Raw genomic sequence first — 19,589 nt, forward strand, 5'->3', positions numbered from 1 at the left:
AGTATGCTGATTACCTTCATGTGTCGGCATGATTCTATTTCGCGAGTGGCCTCCTCTGTTCTCAGTTCTGTGATGATTGTCCAGGTTGTAGTTGTAAGGGTTCTTTGTCCTATAACGACTATCTCCTTTTCTAAGGAGTGTAGGTGATCCGTATTGTTCTCTTGATCTGCTTGCCGGTCTATGGGTGCTATGGCCCGAAGTACGGTGCAGTGAGTTTATGTCGGTTGTGGATCATCGGTTGTCCTCTCCAGTCTATATGTGTGGCTAGGTAGTTAATTGCGGGTTGCTTCCTGAAATGAGAGGTGGAGGTTCTCATACTCCTCTTGATAAGGTAAGGTTTATTGATGGTATCTCCCGAACTTCTTTCTCCGTCTGGTCCCTTCTCGGAAATCTTCTTCCTCGTATTTCATCTATTGGTACTCTTCGAAATCTTCTTCTGGATCCTTCTTCATCCATCTATTGGCTTCGGTGGCAGGATAGTAGGGGTCTATGTGGAGATGAAGTCTAGCTGATATGCCTATGCGAGAATAGGGGTAAGAAGCATATGAAGAATCTAAGTGTGTGGTTCTATTGTAACGCAAAATGCTCCTATAGTATTTTAAATTTGTATGTTAAAGTTTTCTTTGTATGGTTTGTTGGTAAGTTTTAGACTCGTCATCCACTACGACCATTCCTCGACATATGTTGGTCACCTCTTGGATAAATATAGTTGATCAGGCTATATTCATCCCAGACATGATTACATACCCCGAGGCTTACTCGCAGTGTTTAACTTATCTTAATACTTTTTGTTTTGTTGCCAATATGACTCCTTACTAGTATGTTTGTATGCACTTACATTTTTCGTGAAATCTCGGTCCATTCGTGGTCCTTCTATGGTTGCCTTGTGTATACAGGTCATATACAGTCAGGATTAAATAGTCAGTCGAATAAGTGATCTTACCTTATATCCACATCCAAACAAGGAAAAGGAAGTAAAGTGAAAATCATAAATTCTAAGTCTATAAAACTTTTAGTATATACCACCTTAACGTATACACTTAGCAAACATAGACATAACAGCAAAGGACCCCTAATGTTCCTGTTTTGAAATTGTTAAGTCAGAGAGTTTTAGTCCCTATGTATTTATAGTTTGTATATCTTATGTGGTTTGATATACTTAGCTCACTATAAACAACGCTCTGATACCAATCTGTCACACCCCCAAATCGGAACGGCGGAAACGTTCAGGGGCGGATGACTTCATGTGGTAACGTAACAAATGAATACATAGTAAAGAAAGCAATACAACCATCATATATATAATTGAAAGTTTACATTGTTAAAAGGTACATGTTCAAAACCAATTACAATATGATGCCAAAATATGAATTTAAACTGGCGCCGCAGCGTCCCTTCTTCAAAAGCTATTTGTTACATGTAATTACTGAATCCCTGGGACATACAAGTAGTTTTGAAAGAGTAGATCAGCATTTAAGCTGGTGAGTTTCATAAGTATTAAATGACAATGTTTGTATGAAATGAAATGTTTTGTTGTTGTTTGTTTGTTCCTAGAAAATCTTATATTTTCTACTAGCATAAATGTAGCTTTCTTTCAAGACCAATGTTTGTTTCTAGAAAATGTATGTACGTATAAAATTTCCAATACGTCTGAAAAACCCCGTAAATCAATGTGTTTTTAATACTCAATGTGAGTTTTATAACCATGCTATTGACTAGAAATTCCTATACACAACGTTCTTCAGGCGTTGGAATGTTCTGACGTTTGTCACCCCAAATGGTGTATTGTAGCTAATAGTCAGGGCGCGGGGTTGTCAAGCCCGTATAGATCTATACACAAACACCATGCTCCCCCTCCAAGGGATTCTGGTATATAATACGGGACATGAAATGTGTACTCGAACGTATGTGAAGTTAATGTCTCAAAAAACTTAGTATAAAAAAAACAGATTTACGTGTGAAAATGTTTGTATAAATGATCATCCCCTAAGACTGGGATAGCTATGAAAAACGACGTGAAATCTTTAGATATGCATTTGACAATATTTTACCCTTTGCTCAACAAGATACAAATGGAGTAGAGTTTCGTAAACTATATATGTATATTTTTGATGTAGAAGACAAGTTTGTAAACAAAACATATATATGTATATTTTCGATGTAGAAGTCAAGTTTGTAAACAAAACATATATATGTATATGGTTATATATATGTATCAATTTTAAAAGATGATTTGGTATGTTTCGTAATTGTTGTTCATATTCTTACGTTTTTATTAGAAACTTTGCATGAAATAATCCTGAAGTTTGATACTAAAGACCTTTTTGTACTTATCACTTTTGTAAAAATGGTAATTAAACATATTTAAATGATTGTGTTTTAACTTCCTCAATGTATAAACATTGCTCAAAAATGTTAGAAGGTGTTAATAAATCTATAAACCACTTTTGACAATTTTACCCTTTACTGTCCCTGTTTTTAGAAAACTCATAGAAAAATCATCGTAAGTCAAAAACTGAATCCGTCACCTCTGAGAGTTTATAAAATGAGTCTAATTTGTTCCTAATTTTTATTATGATTTTTAGTGGTCTTAAGATAGTGTGAAAATGAACATCTTCACAGACTGGTCCGAAATCACTTCTGAAATGACAAACAGTTTTATAAAAATCGCCATAAATTGTATAAAAATCATATGAATGCGTGTGAGTAGTCCTTAGAAAGGTATAAACTTGAACTATTTTCATATTGTACAGTTTTGAAATATATTAAGTTTAAGATGGTCAAAAAAGTCCATGAACAGGACTCAACTTTTCTGTAGAAAGCTGTCATTTAAATTTAAGTTATGTTTAGTGTTCTAACTTGTATTCCCCCCCCCCCCCTTAAAACTTGAAGAAAACATGAAAATGTAGGGTTATGAACTCACCTTATGTGAATACTTGAAGAATGGAAGGTTGAAGATGAACTTTTGGTTGTTGGTTTGATGCTCCAAAACAGCCACTCTTTTGGCTATGTTGCTATTATGAAAATTTCACAGCAAAAGAGCAAGAAAAAGGGTAGTTTACTCACTGTTTTGAATCAATAATTTTGAGTATCATAACAAGTAACTTCCAGGGGTATTTGGTGGTAAAAATATTAAGCAAATGGAAGGTGTAGATGGGTGAAATGGTGGCTGAAACACAAAAGGGACAACAACCCTTTAGTTCATGGTTTTGATGGCTTTGGAAGGAAGTTCTTGTGCTTGAAAATGAGATGAAGGTTGAGAGTAATTCCCTGGAGTATTGGCTGGTCAAATGAGGGTAAAATGAAGAGGAAATTTGGTGGATATGAAGGAGGAAAGAGTGGAAGAGGATAAGGGGACAAAACCTAGACTAGCTTGTGATGGGATGTGAGTTTAAGTGATGTGATCTTGTCTAGCCACTTGCTTGGGTGGTTGCTTAGAGATAGGGTTAGTTAACTAACTAACTACTAGTTATTTAGTTAGTTAGGAGTTCTAGTTAAGGAGAGGGAAGGTCTTAATCTTGAAAATTAGAAGAGGGATTAAGAAGCATTCTTAGTAAAATGTCTTAAGTGATTAAGCACTTATTAATTAAGTTGACACTTATCTCCACCAATTCTCTTATCTTAATTGATTTAGACATCATAAAACTTACATGAAATCACTTTAAGTCATGACCCATAACTATTCATTCACTAGATAATAATACATATATACAAATACATACATGTATAGTTAGTATAAAATAACAATGTAGTTTTTGTGTATTTGAACTTTAATGTTTATGTTTTATTATTTTTATTCAAAAACACTTAAATACATTCTAATTATACCTTATAATAATTCATTTTATATTTTAATTTATTTAAATATAAAATTTATTAACCAATGTATAATTTCGTGACATTTAACCGGTTAACCATATCGTTAAACACGTTTTGTCACTTTGGTTCGTATATTTGTCAAATTTAGATCCTCCACGTCTATTAAGCAAACGTTTTACATAGAACCTAACTTACTTATCAACTAGAGAAATTTTGATACAAAAATTAAGTTTGTTGCGTTTAAATGATGTTATATGCTAATTTCACAAACCGGTGATGTTTCGTAGCCATACATCATAACGAAATTTATCAATAGCTACTTGTTTTATATTTCACAATAACTTATTTAAATAAAAGAGGTTAAATTCCTTCAACCATTCTTGATAAAATACTCATATTGCTTAATAATCAAAACATAGCATCGTACGATCGTTCCTATTTTTACCAATTGTTACATATGTACTGGAGATTTAATATGTGCAGTTGGAAGGGATGCTAATAATCATATATTCCCAATTGCATGGGTAGTTGTTTGTGTGGAAAACAAAGGAAATTGGAAATGGTTTTTGGAGAATTTAAAAGATGACTTAGGAAGGGCTAATGGTTTTGGATATACATTGATGTCAGATCAGCATAAGGTATGTTACTTGTATTCTATTTTTAAATGATATTTACTCGTACTGTTTTACCAGTTCAACTCTATATGCGAAGGGACTATTGGAAGTTGTGAAAGAGATTTTGCCTAGTGTTGAACACAGACAATGTGCAATGCATATTCTTGCCAACTACAGGAAAAGATTCCCCAGAGTACGTTATGAGAAGATGTTTTGGAAGGCATGCAAGGCATCTAGTGAGCCTTTTACAATACAACAATGAATGAAATACAACTTCTCAATCATGGTGTAGAGCTTTCTTCAAGGAGGCAAGATGTGTTATGCTGTAGAAAATGGATTGTCAGAGAGCTTTAACAATGTCATAAGAGATACAAGGAAAAAACCAATCATCACAATGCTTGAAGAGATTAGATTTATGTTATGGAAATGCAGTTTCATTTGAGCATGAAAGGCACTTCATGGCCAGATTTTCAACCATGTCCAACAATTACGTCCTTACTAAATCAATTCAAAAAAGCTCAAAGGTAAACTTAGTTTTAGTTTCTTAACATCATCAAAAATACTAAACATAGACTAACTTTTAGACAATGTTATTAGATATTGGCAAGTTTTACCTACTGGTTTTAACCGGTTTGAGACAAGAAACTTAGCAGTGTCTTATATGGTGGATTTAGATAAGAATACATGTTCTTATAGAGCATGACAATTAAATGGATATGAGTGTGTGCATTCAGTTGCAACTATATCTTACCTAAACAAAGATGTGGGAAATTACGTGGATCCCGTGTTCTTTGGAGCTGTTTACAAAAACACTTACAAGTATCAAATGAATGGGATGAATGACAACAATATGTGGCCAAGTAGCGAATTCATACCACACAACCATCTTTGAAGAGGAAAATGCCAGGCAGGCCTAAAGTCAATAGAAGGAAGGACCCAGGTGAAAAGACTACTAGACACACTGTGTCAAAGGTTGGGAAGAAAATTATTTGCAGTGTGTGTAAACAAGTTGGTCACAACAAGGTTGCATGTCCTCAAGTTGAGAGGCCCAAAAAAACTCAAGGTGAAGAGAAAGAGATCAACTACTAAAGGTGGTAATGAAGAGGAAGGAAGTGGTTCAAAAACAACAGGTGCACGTAAACGGAAGCAATTTGAGAGGATTATAAAGAAAAAATTGGCTAAAAGGGTTAAAGGGAAAAATGGAGAAGGCAATTAAGGTGACAATCCAATGAACATTGAATAAAGATAAGTTCTTGTACGATGTTTGATGGGTTAGTTAAGTTTGTTTCTTATAGTACTATATTGGTTGGTTGTTAGGACTAATATGTGTGTGGTCCCATATGTTTATTGTCATTTGCATGTTTGAATGTAATGGACCTTTATGTGTTGCAAGTGTTTTATATGGTATGTGTTTGTTGCATGTTATTGTATGTACACTTATATCACAAACAAAACGATGACACACAGTAGCAGGGCATTTTCATTTAATAGAAAAATGATTACAAATCCATTACATATGCATTACAAATAGATGGTTAAATATGAAAGGAAACATGATAATACATCCATTAAGATAATAATAAAATTTCATTGCACATCCATTACAACTTGTAGACTAATATCACAAAGAAAACAACCCAACTTAGAAATAACCATAATTTCATCTTCCTAACATCCGATTGAAACTTCTTATTTGCCCGAACCAAATTTGTAATCAAACTAGCGTCACCACTTGTGTTCGTAGTATGCACTTCATCTGCCCAACATATAAAATCATCACGAGGCCCCTAAAAAGTTGAATGTTTTTGGATTAAGTTACCAAACCCATAAAATGTTTATGTAAATTTAGGTCAATAGTTGAACGAAAATGCAATTGACATTTACCTTTTTGGGGCAAGCATAAAAGATTCGACTAGGGTTGGGCTTAGTAGTTGACGTCCATAAAATTGCTTCAAATCCACATGAGCATTCAACTGATTTCATTGATCCCTGCATTTTAGTTAGGTCAGTTGAACAGTAACAAGAAGAGGAGAGCAAAAACATGTGATTATGTCCACATATGTGTCTCAAACGTGAATATATATGAGGGCATATTGTGAAATGACGAAATTACTCCCCTCACCCGCCCCCTCTTTGACACTAAATGATTGTGATCGGAAACCCTTTAAATGATTATAACAATTGATATTTAAATGATAATAACGATTGATATTAAAATGATTTGAACGACATAATTTCCATTAAGTAAATCAGGTTACATAATTACTTTATACAAAATTGCATGTCTTAGACATGTCTTTAATCACCTTCACCAAAACAAACACATAAACCCTAATACAAACACTTCACTACCAAAAGACGACACACATCTATACCTAATCAACACAAACACCATGACCACCAACATATCCCTTCTTTTAAACAACATATCACTTGTTCACAATACGAAGAACCTTCTCCACCATAAAACCAAAACTCACAATCACCAATACAGTCAACGAAGTCAACTTTTTCTCCGTGTGCTCAATCCGACGATGCAATGTGAGTGACTTAACCCTGCTTAACACCAAATCTCGACCCATTTCTTCTTCCATACGGGTGACTTCCATTTTCTATTCTGCAATTTGTGCTCCACAATCACAATAAATAGTATGCAAATCGTCGAAGTTGAGACGGTCTCTTGAATTTATAGATATTGAATCCGGTGAATGTGGTGGTGGGGTCGCCATCGTGATTCACATGAAAGTGAGGTTTTGTCAGATTGTTGGTATCCTTTAGTGGAAAAGGGGATTGAAGATTTAGGGTTTCATCGAATAAGCCATCCCTTTTATTGATAAACTCAGTGACATGTCCACGAGTTAACTCATAGTTGACTCAAACTTAACTCACTTGCTGACTTTTATTATGACGTGTATGGTTTACCTGTTAAAACAAGTAGCTGGACCACTTTAGCCGGTAAAATAAGACTTCGTTCCTCTCAAATAATAAAAAAAAACACTATAGGGACCATTTAAACCCTAACTTATGAGATGGTTGGACTATAATGATATTTACCCTTTTTCATTTAGGAAATGTCACAGTTAGGGTCCAATCTTTGAAATTTTATATGTATAGGCGGTTGACAAAAATTGCGCAGGACTGTTACTCTCAAGCATCATTTTTTAAATATTCTAAAGTGACCATTTAGCCATACTTTTGTCCAAAACTATTTATTATTCATTTTAATAGATCGGTCATATCTCTGCCTTTTTGTTATTTATTTTGCATGTAGGTATCTCCATTATATAAATTATACAAATTACATACCAATATTTTGTATTGGTTTACTCGGTAAAATAAAAATAAAATACAAGATTCAAAAACGTACTGTAACACATGGGCCATTTCGTTAATTATAAAATTCAGAGTTACAAAAGTATTACAAATAGGTGTAGGATTACTTAAACCAATGAATCCTTTACACACAACACAAGCTAACGATTACTTATGTATGCCATCTGATAATCTTGTTTTGTAAATTTACTTTCACCAAATTGGTCAACTGTTTACATAATAATTCAAGATTAGTATTTAGTAACAACCAAATGCGTTTGTAACATGACTTTTCGAAGTCAACATAATTGGTTTCAAATGCACTCATGGTAATAGATCTACTAGGATTAAATTAGGTATCACTCCACTCCTCTTTCTCACACATTCAATGCAAGAAATAGATAACAATTCATTTTCATTTCTTTGTTGTATTATAATTTATACATTAATCTTATTTTTAATTTGTTCCATTACTATAGTATATTGTCAATTTTTTCTTATCAACACATTATACTTTAGACAACCTACTTACTTTTCTTCCTATCATAATATTATACTTTGAGATAATCTTCTAAAATTTATCAGTGCAAATTGCTTTGAATTTAAAAACATATAATAAATAATAAATTGGATACATTCCTCAAAGTATAATGCTGAAATAAGATGGAATGAAAATATGATGTAAAAATACACAAATAAATGAAAGTACATTGCTTCTTGTATTTAACCTCTTTTCTTGTTTGTACATATTTTGAAAAATATATCCAATAATAGCAATGAATTGTTTCATATTTAGATGATATTACTATAATTAGGCTATATCAAAATGAAATAAAGTGACCACATTAAACAAATTAATAATAATACATTGTTGATTCTCACTTTCTTACATTTAACCCTAAAAAAATAATTAAAGTAGTCTATAGATAACAAAAAAATGACTTTAAAATGTTGCAATTAAGAACTACAAACAAAATGGACAACATTAACAATCCGATGTCAACTAAAACAAACAAACAAGTGTCAAATTTTCATAATGACCTCGGAGGTTTCTCCAATAAAGCAGAAAGAAAAACCTCATCTTTAGACTTATTCGAAATAGCCCATTTATGCTTCTTATACCTAAACTGCAGAAACATATACATATAATCATCCAAATCCTTCCTGCTACAAAAAAACCGGTCCACCCACAACAACCCACCCGGCCTCAAAACCCGGTCCCAATCAAACAAAATAAAATCCATCAACTGCAAATCAATCCACCCATCCATAAACCCAGTCGTATGAATCAAATCCATTGTATTATCAAAAAAAGGCAACCTTTGATTCAATGTCACATATAAAGGAATCAAACCTCGTAGAGCAATCATTTCATTAAACGGAGCCCCAAGATTCAAAGCAGTCGACACAATCGTCACATTATGTTCCCGCATCCGACCCGCAAATGTCCCGGTCCCTATCCCAAAATCAACCCCGACCCGTATCTCATCCGGTTTGACCCGTAACACGTCTTCAATCAAGAAATCGGTTGACACCGTTGTGTTGATTACCCATTTTACCCTTTCCTTTTCCATTTCAAAACACCCGATGCATTTGGAGAAACCCCTTTTCGGATTCTTGCTCGATAAACACTCGAAGTTTCTACACGAATAGTGACTCCATCTCACGTTTCGCCCATCGGGTATTCTCCATAAAGATTCGTTTATCGGGTAGGGTTTTTGGTAGAGCTTTGAAGCTCTTGTGAGACATCGTCTTCTTGGTAATGGATCGCAACCCTTGATCATGAGATTTTGGGCGATGTTCCAATCGTCTTTACAGAATGACCCGATGTCGTAATCCATGTATTCTTCGAGTTCTTTCTTCATGGAGACACATCCATGGCCTATCGTGTTGTATACCTTTTCGGTTCCGTATATGTTCTTCTTTCCAACACGGTTTTCTTTCGGGGTTATGTACTTTTTGATTTCTTCTGTCACGAAAGTATTGATCAAAGGGTCTTCGTTTGTTGTGCCATTTTCGATTTTTGGTAGACGGATTTGTCGAAGAGTGATATGAGCGGTGTAAAGAGGTTGAATCACTTGTTGTTGGATGAAATTCTTGTAATCCAACATTGAGATGTTGGTTTTGGATAAATCTTTGTTTTTTTCAAGCTGTTCGACTGTGGATTCGAGGGTTTCTTGTAGGCTGAGCATTTTGTGGAGCACTTCGTCTACAGCAGCAGAGAGAGCCATTACATCGAATCCTTCGTAAACGTCTCTGACGCCATAAAATTGCTTGCATATGTCTTCGTTATGTATGAAGAATCCAGCTGAATAGAATCTATATAGGCTTGAAACGCTTACGATTATAACTAGCGCTCCAAGAACAATCTGAAACATGCCTAAAATTCTCCCTAATCTGTACCTTGGAAAACATGACATCTTCATCTTAAACTATTTCACCTTAATCAAACAATGCCACCCTAATTTGTAAATGCATATAATCAGATATTCAACAAAACCCAGTTGAAAAACTCATTCTGTATAGTAGAGATCTTACCAGGAGGAGTTTCTCTGTATAATCAACGACACAAAGTCCTGAAAAGCTGTGATTAAGTCGGGAGAGAATCATATGAAGCTATGGATGATGATTATATGTAAAGGTGAGCTACAAAAAGACAAGTTTCCCTTAAAGGTGAAGAAGAGCTGTAAAATCGTGAATTTGAAGCATACTAAACGTGGATTGTGAAGGGGCATAAAAAACTGGTGCCTAATCTCGAGACAAGAAGCCGAGAATTTAGCTGTAAAATATTTGTGATCATAAATTGCATGTATAAATGGATAATTGGGATTTGGGAATGAGAAGCGTTGACTGAAAGTATAGTGATGGTGGGGTGGGTTAGGTTTACGATGACTATGAGTTCGGCTCATCTTCATTTTCCGCTGAAAACTGAAAAAGATTTCGACGGTTAAAGATGCAATACTTGTTTATGATATAATAGCAACTTTGCCATGAATGCCGGAAGAATTCTGTAAATCAGCGCCGGAGTTCAACGGTTGCACGGGGGAGCCCATGAAAACAACGCTTTCTTTATGCCCGCCACTTTCCATTTATGTTTTACTACACCAAATATGTTATAAGAATTAATTTATTAAATGGAAATATTACGAACTACTTGTATATGCCAAAGAAAAATACTTTTTATAATTTGAAATTGACGAATCAAATATTTACAAAAAATTTATTAATTTATATAGTACTTTGTTGGTATAAGGCAACAAATGGGATAAAATTTGAATAAAGTTGAAATAATAAAATGACAAAATTGCAAAAATTATCCATTTAGTTGTAAAAAATATGTAGTTTTGGTTTAAAAATGTTTTACGGTGGTTTAATTTTGGATAATTTATATGTTTTTGGTCTAAAAACATTAACTTTTTTAAAATACAATTTTATTTCTACAACCAAACTACAAGGATCATTTCTCCTCTCTTCTTTTTAGTTTTATTCAATTATTATACATTAATTTTTTAAATTTCTTTTTATCGGATTACTTTTTTTTATTGTATTATTATATATTAATAAATATTATTTTTAATATATAATATTTATATATTAATAAATATATTTTATTGGATTATTAATTTCATTCTATTAGTTTCTTTTTAATTTTTAATGGATTAATTCTTTTTTATTGGACTATTGTATATTAATAAATATTATTTTTAATATATAATATTTATATATTAATAAATATTATTTTTAATATATAATATTTTTAATAATTATTAATTTATTGGGTTATTAATTTCATTTAATAATTCATTTTCTTTAGTTTTTTTATTGGATTATTATATATTAATAAATATTTATTTTAATATATATTATATATTAATAAATATTATTTTATTGAATTACTAATTATTTTTAATTAAATGATTTGATGTTATATTTTTATTTTTGCTAGCCATTTTAGTTTTGTTATAACCCATCATTTGATTCTTAACCAGATTCATGTTGTCCGCTTGAATTGGGGTTAGTTCGTTCTCGTATTCATTTGTAAAATCCATAATTGTTTTATGAATTGATGCCAAGTGACACATTTCAAATTGGTTATGTTATGGGATTAACTTCGGTGTAAACTAAAATTGCACGTATTTATGCTTTCAAGCTTGTGAGTAGTATTGGACGTTCTTGGGAACATTCACACAAAACTTAATGCGATCTTTCCATCTATCTCCTAGAGCTTGTTTAGTGTAGGTTAGTAAGGTTAAGTTTAATTCAAAGAGCTTGTTTTAATTAAACAATTTGGTGAATGAAAGATGCTAGAGCTTGTTACTATCTTTAAGTACCAACTTAGACTAGAATTCAATTTGACATCGATTCATCATCAACTTCCATCGATTAGGTGATTAGAACTCAGAATCAGATTGTTTTACTCTTATTTACGCGTATCTGCCCATATATAAGTATTGTTCCTTCTTTGTGGTGGGGAATATGGTATGTTTCCCCATCAAACAAATTATGTAGTTAGTTGGTATCGTTTAACCGCAACGAGTAGTTCATTTGTGTTGCTTTATTGACTAGCTATCAAGTATTTCCTTTGTTTGGGATTTTGTTGCCCTTATAACACGGATAACACCAATGTTGATACGTCGAACTCCACGCGCATACATATCTCATTCACCCCAAAGGGTCTCGTCCAATAAGCGTCCGAGAATTCACTAACTTAAACACAAAGACAAAAACTTGAACACAAAGACAAACACACGAACTAGTTTTAATCCTACTAAACAATTAAAATAAATGCTAATATTATCTAACTAAAAAAATTAATAGAAAGGAGGTTTTCTCTAGTTTTGCAAGACTAGAAACTTAAACAATTAACTAAAATTTAAACTAAGAAACTAAGAACTAGATAAACAAAGATTCAACTAAATTCAATAACGAAGGGAACTTATGTTTAGTTCAACTCAATTGATCATATGGTTGATATTATGGTAATAGTGCAATGGATAAATTCTTTTATTGGCTACCGATTCAAGTGATTAGATTCACGTTCGCTGCACTAATCCTTAGAGAACAAACTAACTCAAACAGTGGCCAGTTGTCTAATTTAATTTAATTCACTAGGTTATTTATTCGGGTTAATTTAGACTTGTAATAGTTAACTAATTTGGTCCTTTAGTTAAACTCTTGTTGATGGTCATCACACAAGCTCACACATGAATTTACCTATTTTTCTTATTAATTCTAGTTTCATGTTCATTAATCTTAGACATATGATAAAGTGGTCACATAAACATATAAGGTTAACAACTAAGAGATGTTCATGCAGCTTAATTATCTTCCTATTAACATAAAAATAGTTATCATTCACACATAAGGTTCTTTAACAAGCTAAAATCAACAAAATCACCAATATTAAATCAATCCTACCATAAATCAAACCATAGTATCAATATTGTCTCCCCAAACAGAAGTTTAAAGGTTTTAGCTCATGTCTACAACAAATAACAAACTAAAAACATAATCTAATGATTGAAACATGGTTTATGAAAAAGATTAAGATAAAAGTAGTGTGTTATTGCCTTTGATCTTCTTCCACTTTGATATCTAGGTTGAAATCTCGAAAACCACAGCTTCTAAGAACCCTTCTGGCCTCCAAAAATCGTCCTAAACTTCCCCCATTCGTTAGGGTTCGAATGAGAAGCGTTTCTATATATATATATATATATATATATATATATATATATATATATATATATATATATATATATATATATATATATATATATATAATGAAAACAGGGGCTACTCAACGAGTCCAGTGACCTACTCGGCGAGTCCATCACTTAAAATCCCGTGTACGGCAAGGCAAAGTCAAGAATCGCGAAACTTCTGACCAACTCGCCGAGTTTATGGCCTACTCGCCGTGTCCATTTGGAATCAGCATTTTCTCAAAACACGAAAGTCGTCCGAAATTGTGTCTAGTTTTCATCACATTTTGAATCTCATCAATCGGAGTTACGGTTCATGAGATATGGCCAAAACACTGACGAGGGGTCAAGCTGTCCAGCAACATCCTTCTTTCTTCAAAATCCAAGATTCAAGCTTCCAATCGCTAGTTCCGCTTCCTTTTCCATCCGAGCATGTCATTGTTGCTGAAAAACGAAATTATAAACTAATTAAGCACCTTTTGTTCATTAAATGAGACAACAACAACATAAAGTATTAAGATAATGCATGAATTATATGACTAAATATGCCCATATCACTGCGTAAGATAAACAAGAACTAGGTTAGACAGCCATACCGAGGGTTGGACCCCGACATAGCTCCATGATGCCTAAGTTAGATTGCGACTTTTTGACGTTGCTTTTGTGCTAATGAATATATGTTCTCTTTACTTACCTACCTGGTTATCATGTTTCTGGGGGTATTTATAGGCTGTCAGTGGTTACTAAAGCCCATTTCTTAGACCGGTCCTCCACCTATTACCCGGTCTATGATCGGTTGCACTTCCTGTCCTTTCCTTGTTTATTTTATTTGCTTCATACTATTTGGCGTATTTTTTGGGATATGATTCTGATGCTTGTATACGGTGTATTCGAATTCATATTTTTCCGAAACAAGTGGCAATGCTTGTAGCATCGACCTGGTGAAAACTGGGCCGATAATGGGCTTCCTCGAACTATCAGCCTGGTACTCCATTATAATATATCCTAAAAGAAAGATATTTTTGAAAATAAACAAAATCCGAAATAAATAATAAAAACCTGTGAGCTCACCCACATTATGTCGACGTTTTCAAAACACATGTATTCTCAAGAAGATGAGTGTGGAGAGTAGTTGTGGAAGGCAACAAGTCATCAAGGAAGTTGCTGGAAATTGTTTATGTTTGCCTTATGCTTAGTTATGAATAGGATGTGTGTTTGAACTCCAAACAATGTAACCCCAAAATAGTTTATAATAAATAATGTTTGGGTTATACTTTTGTGAATTGTTCATTATACCTGTCATTGTTATCCAATGTCCCTACGTCACACAGCTCGGCGTTTCCGCCGCCGGCCGAGTGTGTGACAAAATGATTCTTGATTTGATATATTAAAGGTGAAAAGCGGTTAAGGAATTACATCAACGATCGTCCTATTTATACAAACATAGGACCAATCATATTATGAGACATTTGTACTAAAATCTGAGATTTCCGTATGTTTATTTTATATACTCTGATTTAGGTTTTTGGAACTTAATTTATCAAACAATGGTTTTGTTTATCGTGAATGAGTTTTAAAAGAAATGTTATCTTTTAAAGTAGAAAATTTGGTTTAGAAAATGGGACATTACAAGTAAGTAGTAGGTAGATGCTATTGGGTAATATTACTCAAAATAATTAAGATTATATATATATATATATATATATATATATATATATATATATATATATATATATATATATATATATATATATATATATATAAACTTAGTGTAAAAATTATTATGTCAATCTTAGTGTCAATAATGCATTCCACAACTTCCATTATCATTGCGGTCTTTAATTCCCCAACTTATTATCAAATCAATATCTTGCATCCTTACGAAAAATACTACGACCATATGTGGCACTCATCAAGTCTATGACGAGAGGGAATTGCAAGATCACAAACGAAGTAATTGGTAGGCATGTCAAGACCGCAATTGGAATGAGAATCTGTGAGTTGCTTTGGCCAAATACAATGTATAACGTTGTAGCAACAACTACTACCATGGTCGTTGTTGAGATGAACAAGGTGGACAAACCGATTATCAACTTTGTAGGCAACTTCAAGAGAAAGTCTTGCTCAGCATAATGTGCGTTGAGAATGGACAAAAACATTAATAATGACGTGACTGCTGCAAATAATGAAATGACATATGATATTGCGAATATAGTGAAGGCAGTATGGTTGGTAAACATTGGTATTCCGGTTTCCTCCTTGTTTCCTCCTGGCAATGTGATAGCTGCTGCCAACACAATGGTGGTAATTAATGCAACTGTAATTGTGCAGGACTCTGCAGTAGACTTCATCCATTTTTTTCCCTCAATCACCAAGTTTTTGTGCTCTCTAGTAAATACCATTTGTGGCGTTTCGCCGCTGGAGTTCTTTTGAATGATGCTCAGAGGACACACAAATCTTTTAACTTCCTACAAGATCACTATATATTAATCATGCTTGATAGAAATTTTTTGGTAGGTATGTCGATTTAGAATCATTAAGATGTCTACCTTAAACCATTGTAGTTCGTGTTGTATTTGTAATGTTGCTCCTATTATAAGATTCAATTTGTTGGTAGGTGCCAATCTTGCAGCCAAGTGCAAGAGGTTATTTCCAGAAGAATCTTTGCTTGTTCGATATACATTCCTATGTTTGTAAACCTTTTCCTAGAGATTTATCACAGCAACTTGAATAATATTGTGATCATCTTCATTTGCACTCATAATTGAGTTTGGGAAGAAATACACAACAAGTTGTACAACCTTGAATGCATTTTGTCTAGTGGCTTCAAAAATTAGATTTGTGCACTAGTGATGGTAAGAGCTGGAATGTTTGCTCATGTGTATCAAAAAACATGCATCATGTAATAGGTTGGAAGCATCTTCATGAGTTTGAAGTCTCTTTTTGATGAATGGCAGCATTGCAGCATGGACCCAAATTAGCATCTCAAATAAAGAAACGGGGGCCTTTTTTTCTTGAATTTTTAGTTATACAAAGATGCCAATTGTTGATTTGAGAAATTTAGTTAGCATGACGGGTTTATGGAATGTGCAGTCAATAAGTTAAAATTAAAGTTTTTAAATCATTATTTTAACATAAAATTGGCGTGGAGAAAGTTTGTTAGAGAGGCCTTATACTAAATTGAAAAGATAAAGCAACATTCATAATTAAGATAACTAAGAATAAAAAAAACCAGTATATTTTTCCAATATATTGAGTTGGCTTGGGAAATTTTGAACTATAGCCATCAACTTAGTTCAAACCACGTGATAATAATGTATATCTCGATCCTGGAAAACCACAAATATAATTAACACATATAAATCATATTACGAAAACAATCTATCCCATCCCATCGATCCCTACACACAGACCCTATACAATGATCTTACGAGATCTAGCCTAAGGAATCGATATGAACAACAACTGACGAAGCTACTTCGGAAATTCCCTGGCAGCAAACGAGGATCAACAAAGACATCAAATGAGGGGAATGGAATACGTTTCACCACGAACCTTCGTTCGTAAAAGAAAGAACCACAAGACAATTAAGTCAGGGGTAATTATCTAGATAACAATGCCTAGGCGTGGTCCGACTATCATGAGGTATTATACCTCTAGACTCTCCCTATCCAGCATCGAACTTTGCCTAGTAGTGGACTGAATACATGAGGTATTTCACCTCCAGACGCACCTTATCCATCAATATAACACCAGACATACGTAGCAGTGGTCTATTACCGACATACTTTATTAGGCAGTCTACGAAGTTCCCTTAATTACTTCGTGAAAGAAAACGCTGACATATGAAGCTCGGTCGATCACTTCATAAAAGAAACGCTGACGCCAAATCTCTCTCAAAATAAAAGTATGGGGAAATACTACTAGAGTACTCCCGTACGCTCCCGTAACCGACACACACAATAGTCAAAAAGACTTTGTACATGATAGTACTTCTGGCACATTATAGTACTCTGGTATGCGAAAGTCTCGTACCCGAGAACATAATAGTACCCTGGTGCAAGCAGCACCCAAGACACAGAGCTTTGAAAAGGACTTCGTACATAAAATGTACTTCTGTACGTAGGACGTACTCCACCGATCATCAATCTCACCCCACACATACTCTTAATAAGAGACTACCCAAAGTCCAATCTTAATTGAACTAAATATCACTATTTAAGTCTTAACCCATCACTAGGCAAGCCTACAGTGCCTATAATTAATTTTTGATACTATCTCCGTTTAGGCAACGCCAACTAGTGTATACTTAACACAAGGTTTTAAGTAATAATATCATATATACACATTTTAACGCATATTGAACCATATCTGAGTCGCACATTGTACATCATCAAATATATCTAACACGTATTTTGGACAATAACAAATACTTCACATACATATGTATAGTTCATACTTTAATCAATACTCTTATTAAAATCACGTTCCTAAAAAGTACTATGCACATGATACCTTATCGAATGAACACGTAGTTCAAAAATACATAATCCGTACTCCCGGATCTTAAATTTGCCTCATTACCTAATCTATATTCCTGGATCTAAAACTAACATCTTGATTTGATCCATACTCTCGGATCTAAAACTAACCTCTTGATCTGATCCATACTCTCGGATCTAAAACTAACCTCCTGATCTGATCCATACATCCAGATCTAAAACAAGTTATCTCTTTATCCTTTTATCTCATGGTCCAACCCATCTTTTATCACCTACCAACAACCTCATCTACCTATGTTCTACCCAACATATTTTTAGATACAAAATACATATATTGTTTAACTCATTAAAACTTATATAATTCATCCATTCCAAAATCATCTCAAATAAACAACAATATATTATACACATAGCACGTATTTCATAGCAAATACTTTATATTTATGTGTTAGAAGAAAGTGACTACACACTCACTTGATCAGAAGATGACCGGGCAGTACTACGGCTTGTAGAAGTAGTATCCTTTGGTGAAAATGTGATCTCTTCACACACCGGACTTCTCACGGGCAGAGCTTCGGCTCGGAAACTCTTTTCTTCTCGGGATATTCGGGCTTTGGGACTCGCTTCGGATCTCGGGATGATACCGGGGAGTCGGGGGGTTAAAAGGGGGTTTATAGAGAGTATCGGGAGTGAGAGAGAAGAGACGGAGCAACCAAAATCGGCAGACCCTTGATTTCTATTTATAGGGCCATTTTTCTGGATTCACGTCGTGAGTTCAATAGTCATCAGGTGCGTCATCGCCACTTGCGTCTGTCAGGCTCCAGAAGTCATAAATACTGAGTTCACGTCGTGAACACTGTATTCACGTCATGAACTCTGACAGTTTTGGGGTTTCGCGCCCCGAACTTCAGAAATTCATAACTTTCGCATACGAACTCCGTTTTCGACGTTCTTTATATACACACGTAGGTGAGATTATGCTCTACAACTCTCATTTAGACTTCGTTGGCTAATTTTGACTTTAGTTTTATTATATTTTATTATATTATTTTTAGTAGGCCGGGATAGGAAAACTCCGTTAGAAATCCATAACTTCTTCGTCTGACGTCCGTTTTCGTCTGTCTTTTTACTGTTGGACTACTATCGATGAGATCTTCGATTCTCGTTTAGATCGTTTCGGCTAGAAATCACTCGATCTCATATTCGAACTTTGGGTTGCATACTGTTAATGTTGAAACTTCGAAAAATCATAACTTCCTCATACGAAGTCAGATTTAGATGTTCTTTTTATGAACGCTCTTGGTTTAACGCATTCTACGACTTTCATTTAGATCGCTAAGGCCTAATATCGCTCTAACGTAAATTCACTATTTACGTCGCGCTGTGTCGTTCCGGTTTTGTCGCGAAACTTCGACAAGTCATAACTTCTTCGTTATAACTCGGATTTCGGCGTTCTTTATATGTACGGAATCCTTGTAACATATACTATACCTTAGTTAAGATTAATCCTTCTAAATAATCTTCCATAAAAAATCATTTTTGATGTTTATCGTCTCTAAATTGACTATCCCGGATCTACGGGAGTTACAATTATCTCCCCCTTAGGATGATTACGTCCCGGAATCATCAACGAAGATAGGACT

The 19,589-nt window shown here is 34.0% G+C and overlaps 2 protein-coding genes across 2 annotated transcripts in view; both read right to left on the reverse strand.

Annotated features, from left to right (window-relative positions):
- Window positions 1-8,597: 8,597 nt before the first annotated feature.
- On the reverse strand, window positions 8,598-10,936 carry LOC111884507 (probable methyltransferase At1g29790). Its single transcript, XM_042898548.2, has 2 exons — window positions 10,284-10,936; window positions 8,598-10,206 (listed from the first exon to the last, which is right to left on the reverse strand). The coding sequence occupies exon 2, from the start codon at window positions 10,169-10,171 to the stop codon at window positions 8,777-8,779; it is 1,395 nt and encodes a 464-aa protein (XP_042754482.1). The 5' UTR covers window positions 10,172-10,206; window positions 10,284-10,936; the 3' UTR covers window positions 8,598-8,776.
- A 4,370-nt stretch (window positions 10,937-15,306) lies between these two features.
- LOC128129146 (uncharacterized) overlaps window positions 15,307-19,589 on the reverse strand; it is a 36,833-nt gene continuing 32,550 nt past the window's right edge. The window contains exons 2-3 of the mRNA XM_052767814.1: window positions 15,994-16,149; window positions 15,307-15,912 (exon numbers count right to left, since the gene is read on the reverse strand). Of these exons, the coding sequence (XP_052623774.1) occupies window positions 15,307-15,912; window positions 15,994-16,149 (762 nt within the window). The remainder of the gene's footprint in view (window positions 15,913-15,993; window positions 16,150-19,589) is intronic.

The sequence above is a fragment of the Lactuca sativa genome, chromosome 9, assembly GCF_002870075.4.
Source record: "Lactuca sativa cultivar Salinas chromosome 9, Lsat_Salinas_v11, whole genome shotgun sequence".
Taxonomy (NCBI): Eukaryota; Viridiplantae; Streptophyta; class Magnoliopsida; order Asterales; family Asteraceae; genus Lactuca; species Lactuca sativa.

Bases quoted from the DNA above. Each gene is read 5' to 3' on its own strand.
- LOC111884507 (XM_042898548.2), bottom strand. From the start codon at position 10,171: ATGAAGATGTCATGTTTTCCAAGGTACAGATTAGGGAGAATTTTAGGC.